We start from the raw sequence: 6,331 nt of genomic DNA on the forward strand, positions 1-6,331 counted from the left end.
ACCTTAAGTTTAAATAACTGTAACTTCTATTGCATAAATGATTCTTCATTTGTCATAATGCAAATTTACAAATAATGGTTTTGCCTGTTTTACAAATCTATCTATGCTTCGAGAGAACTTACTTTGCAATATCATATTTCATATGCAAATAGCTCGCCCAGGATAACACTGTATCATATCACCAAGGAGGAAATAAATTCATAATTTCAAATACAGGTATTGTTTTCTGAAAAGGACTCCAGTTACACTCTACAACTAAAAATGCACTAATTAAATTAGTCATCGGTGCGATAACTTCATTGATAAAACCTCATCGCACAATAGGGTTACGGGCATCCAGCGCCCTCCTTGCGTTTTCTATTTGGAGTTGATAAATGAAACTGGCACTTCCTGGTGATTTATAAAATTTCTCAGACGGCGGGCCCTGAAAATTCAAAACGGAAATCAGAAAACTGAATTGGGATAACTACGTCACGTGGACCGAAGATATGAAGGCAGTCCTGATGTCTAAGAACTGTTGGAGACTAATTTCCGGAAGCGAAGTAGAGCCAGCAAAAGACTCTGCCTTACTTCAAGATTTCCGTAAAAGAAGCGATAAGGCGTACAGCCTGATTTATTTAAATGTAAGTTCGGAGTACAAACCACTAATCAGTGATGTAGAAATACCGAGAGAAGCTTGGAGGAAATTAGAAATTCATTTTAGACCTGATTCAAGAGCGAGAGTAATCGACCTCACAGACGAGTTTTTTTCATACCGAATTGACGAAGGTGAAGAAATCAATATTTACGCTTCAAGATTGAGAAAAATAATGAAACAACTTCTAGATGTCGGTAAGCCAGTTTCGAGTTACTATGAAGCTTTTCAACTTGTCCGATACTTACCTGCTGAATTCGAAGGAATAGTTCAGTCTATATACCGGTGGAAAGACGCTGATTTCACATTCGACAAAATTCTCAAAGAACTTTTAACCGAAGAATCCCGGTTGCAACAAGTTCAAAGAGACCGCAGTGAATATTCAAGTTCTGCATTAGCCGCCTCCCGTAGGACTTTAAATAGTACGAAAGTCAAACAGTGCAAGTACTGCCATAAAATTGGGCACACAGAGTCGAAGTGTTTTAAAAAGAAGAGGTCAAAAGAAAATAAATTCATATGTTCTGCATCAGTAGCTGAAGAGGATCTAAAACTGTGCTGGGCCCTGGATTCGGCAGCCTCAAATCACTTTTGCAACAACAAGAGACTGTTTCGAGGTTTCCAGCCCGTGAAACAATCTAGTATGGCTACCGCTCTTCAAGGATCCACCTGCAAAATCGAGGGAAAAGGAACAGTGGTCATGATCCTGAAAAACAAAGGTAACACCGAAAGAGTGACTTTGAATAATGTTTTGTATTCTCTCAAATTGCGCAGAAATTTAATTTCAGCTTCATTAATTGACCGTGCTGGTAATTCTTTTTATTGCAGAGGTGGTAAATTTATTGTGAAATCTGAATGTAATAGTCGAATCGTTCTTACAGCTAAATTGAAAGAGGGTTTTTATATTGTTAATCCTACGTATCCTCATTTTGATGCTTTTGCTAATTTCGTACAGAATTCCAAAAATGATAAAAGTAATGAACGTGTGACTAAAATTTCAACTTTAAAATACGGTGCTAGCAAATCTAAAGCTTCTGTAACGAAAAGGAAAAATAAGAATTTTCCGAAAAATAAAGTAGATTTAAATTCCGACACCAGTAATTTTAACGAGAGTTCAAAATATAGTCAATCTGGTGAAATTAAAAATACTAATGTTTCTAAAAGTATGTTTACGGATGTTAAATTTAATGAAATTCATAATGAAGCGCAGAGTCTTAATACCATTCCTACACCCGTTCCGGAATTAGGAAAATCGAGCTTTGCAAGTTCGAGCCAGATTCTAGATCCCGCTAAAATTGTCTGGGCTAGAAAAGCTGTTCTTCGTCCAGATAAATCGCGTACGAAAATTTATTATTCAATTGAGGGTTCAACTGCTAGGTTAAGTTCACAAAAAGATGTGGAAAAATTCTGCAATTCCCGTAATATTGAGTATGTGAAGGAAAATTTTAATTTTAGCCGTAAAAATCATTTTTCTGGCATTGTTGATCCAGACAGGGCGGAATCTAAGTTATGACTAGAATCTCGCATTTTCTCATTTATCCGATTGTGATTTTCAATCTTTGTATGTAAAATGAAATGGTTGCATTATCAGTTCGAGATAAAATGTTCATATTCATATGCACCTTCAAGAGAAACCATTAATGTGTCACAGCTACAAATATTCAAGAATAATTATAATATTAAATACGATTGTGAATTAAATCGTGCTTTATGTGATATACAATAATCGGATAGAGAAAAATTTACTGAAATTAACAATGTGCTACTAAATTTGGGTTTTCATAAATTATCTTGGCCAAATTGTGTATATACATTTGAAAATAATATTGTGTTAATTCTTTTTGTTGATGATATTGTTGTGTTTTGTAAAAATGAACAATATTTAAATACTGTCACTTCAAAACTCCAATCTAAATTTGATATAAAAATGCTAGGAAAAACTAGTAAACTTCTAGGAGTTGAATTTGAAGAAAGCAACGGCAATTTATTTATTCACCAACAGACATACATCAACAAAGTATGTGATACTTATAAGAATTTCAATTTCCCAATTGTTTCATTGCCTATAGCAGTTGGCACAGTTCTATCAAAAACCCAATGTCCTGATTCAAAAGAAGAGATTGAAATGGTTTCTAAATTTCCCTATCGTAACATTTTGGGCTGCATTGCCTTTGTTGCGAGTAGAACACGGCCGGATTTAAATTACGCCGTAAATATCTTGTCTCAATTTCAATCGAATCCAGGACTTACACATTGGAATGTTCTACTTAAATTACTCGGGTATTTAAGCTATACATGCTCGTTAAAACTCTGTTTATCGAATGTTTCCGATTTGAAAATTGAACGTTTCAGCGAAGCTGACTTCGCTGCAAATCGCGATGACATAATTTCAATTGGTGGTATGATCCTTTTTATCGACAAATCTCCCATAATTTGGAAAATATTCAAGCAAAAATGCGTCAGTTTATCCACTGTGGAAGCGGAGTATGTGTCGTTAACAGAGACAGCGAAAGAGCTTATCTGGATTGTTCGCATTTTGAATGAAATTGTAAATTTAAAGTTAATCAACTTGAAACCTAAATTCAAATTACTCTGTGACAATCAAGCTGCAATTAACTTTTCAAATTATTCGATAGAGAATTGTAGAACTAAGCATATTGATATAAAATTGCATTTCTGGAGAAATTTAATTGATGAAAATTTGTTTGATTTAAATTACGTTAACACGAAACAAAATTTTGCGGACCTTTTTACGAAACCTTTAAATAAAGTAAAATTAAATTCTTTTTAGAAAACCTTTTTGGTTTTAAAAAAGAAAAAATTCAAAGTCCAACAACACTTGACTGTTTCTTGGCAAATTTTACTACAAACAAAGCTTTTCTTGAACAAATGTAATTACTTTGTCTTCGAAAATGAAATTTGGTATATTTGAACTTGTTTATATGTATTTTTGAATTGTATCTTTCATTTTCTTGTATGCCTACCGGACATGACTTTTTGGAGCAAAAAGGACTTTTGAAGCTTCAACCTATTTCTGATGTCATGACATGGACTTCACATTTTTTAAAAAGTTTAATTGCATTTGTAGAAAAAAAAAATTTTGTTTGTAATATTTAAATACATTGTGCTTTGCAAGAGGCGGGCCCTGTTGAGAATTCCAAATAATATTATCAATAATTCACGTTTATTTTGATATATTTGACATTAATTAAATCCCCATTTTCTTTTATCTTGCAAAGTCACAAATGCTAATTTCAATGTATATCACGGGACGCGGGAGCGTCCCGCCCCGCCAAGGAAACCAAACATCAGCAGCCAACAGAAGCAAATCCACCGCCAAAGACGAAAGAAAATAAAGCGACCAAGAACAAGATAACGCGACAGAACGAATTGGGGTTTTTTGGGTTTTTCACCCCTCTGTATCTCAGCCCCATGAAGACCACAGAAGTTAATTTTTGGTACACTCAATTTCTAGTGGCCCCTGGCGCCGTAAACCAAAATACAATCCCCTAGACCATCAGGGGGAGGAGGTATTAAAGTTATAAAATCGCTGTTCCAAAAAGTTTTCGCTTTCTTTGACAGCCCAGACGAAAAAAGGAATCAAGCTGAAATTTCGCACACACATTCCTTGTGCCTTACTGATGTGCCTTTTGTGCCATTTGACCCCCTTCCCCTTCCGCCCTCGTTTTTACCCCCCAAATTGTACCTTCCCGGGGTTCTATCACAGCCCCCCCGGGGGCTACGGTAATGATTTTTTGTATACACATTCTTGGGGGGCCATTGAGTACATATACAAAAATTCAACCCCCAGGGACATCATTGGCCGGAGTAATTAAAGTTTGAAAATCACTAATTTTCCCTAAATTCTTATGTACTTACTCTTAGCTCATAGGGTTTGTTTATCTCGGACTGCAATTGCAAGGTTAAAACAGATCTAACCGTTATTCCAAAGTTGTCTTAGGAAATGAAATTTAATCAAACTAAAACATATCCAACAGTTGCAACTAGACGTTAAATCGCGGATATCACAAATTTGCCACAGCGACTGCGCATGTACGCAGACTTAGCTCATTGGGCTTTCTGTTTTCAGATTCTATGTTGTTTGTTTATACTTAAGCAGAGAAACAAATTAATGAATGAGATTAGAATGCTGTTTTCCTCCCCCCCCCCCCCCCAGTTTCGCCGATACAAAATTTCTTTTCTTCCTGTTTTTCAGTTTTGATATATTTATGGAGGGAAGAAATTTTAAATGTCGGCGCGAAACTGGGGTTAAACCATTACAATATTTTACGTGACAAATTATATGAAACTGTAAGCATATGAATACGGCACATATCTTTTTAATTGAAAGCGAAAAATAGCACTTTTTTATTGGTTTGCTTATTTTTTAAATTAATGGATTTTTCACAAACAATACATAAAGAACTGAAAATATATGAAATACGTGTGTGGATATCCGTGCTTTGCAGTAATTTGTAAGCTGAAAATTTTTTTGCAATTAATTTAAGCAAGACTTTTAATGAGCTTAGTCCGCGCGCAACATGCGCATTCGCTATGGCAAATTTGAGATATCTGCGATTTGACATCGAGTAAAGATGTATAGATCTTCTGACACATTCAAATTTAAAATATTTAATGGCTTAGTTTTTTTTGCTTGGTGATAACATGCGTTATTTCGTTTTTTAAATGAACTTTTAAACAAAACGAGGTATTAAACAAGACAAAGACTTCTATCAAGAAAAAGATAAATCACCAAACAATTAAAATTGTCCCATAAAACGTAAAATAATCCACGATTTAAGAAAAAATGTAATTAAACAAAAAGTGAAAAGCTAGATTAAAATAGCCCTCAAGCTGTAAAACATTTAAAGAAACCTTCATGAAAATGTTGAATAATCTGTCAAACAAAGAAACTGTGATAGAATTTATTGCGAAGTTGTAAAATACTCGACAGCAATATAATTTCAAATATAGTATTTTATTATCCAAGAAATTTTCTTTGCAACAGAGAGAGGATACAAGAATTGTAATAAAACTTAAACCGCCCAATTCTCGCAAAATTAACATAGAATCTTAATAGTCAGAAAATAACTTGACGTAAAATTAGGCTAGCCATTATTGTTCCTTAAAAACACAAAACAGCGTTGTTTCAATTGAAAATTTTTTGACTTGATGTTCTCAATTCTAAAAATTCAGACAAAGTAATAATATCAATGCAAAAAGATGTGATATCTCATCAAAAACAACCCTGTTGTAAAAATTTCCCCGCCAAGAAAACCTTTAACTTTTCCGCACAAAAAAGAAAACCTGTATCCTAAACCCAAAAACCCTCAGCCATAAAAAGTTATGATATCTAGTTTGTCCGCCATGTATCTGCCAAACTATCATCCTCCCTCTTCTCCTTTTTCATCACAGCTACTTCCATTAGAACCTCCTCCCACCTTCAACTCCTCAGAAATATGGATAGATCTTTTAAACTGTTTATCTTGTTTGGCGGGAAGCTTTTTGCTCACCAAGAGTAGAGGGAAAATGGGGGTTCTCGGCCAGGAGGCGGCTCTCACTCCGTCTCCCACCGCCTCTCGACCTTGGGGTTGCGCCTGCCGATCCCCCTCCCACCGCCTCCTGACCTTGGGCTGCGCCTGAATCTTGAAGAAGATGACGAGGGTATTTTCGCGTGTTTTTGAATATTTTCCCGCGTTT

At 35.1% G+C, this 6,331-nt stretch overlaps 1 protein-coding gene across 1 annotated transcript in view; it reads right to left on the reverse strand.

Moving 5' to 3' along the window:
* Positions 1 to 2,218: 2,218 nt before the first annotated feature.
* LOC129218749 (uncharacterized) overlaps positions 2,219 to 6,331 on the reverse strand; it is an 8,428-nt gene continuing 4,315 nt past the window's right edge. The window contains exon 3 of the mRNA XM_054853073.1: positions 2,219 to 2,282. Coding sequence (XP_054709048.1) covers positions 2,219 to 2,282 — 64 coding nt within the window. The remainder of the gene's footprint in view (positions 2,283 to 6,331) is intronic.

Source organism: Uloborus diversus, chromosome 3 (genome assembly GCF_026930045.1).
Source record: "Uloborus diversus isolate 005 chromosome 3, Udiv.v.3.1, whole genome shotgun sequence".
NCBI classification, from domain to species: domain Eukaryota; kingdom Metazoa; phylum Arthropoda; class Arachnida; order Araneae; family Uloboridae; genus Uloborus; species Uloborus diversus.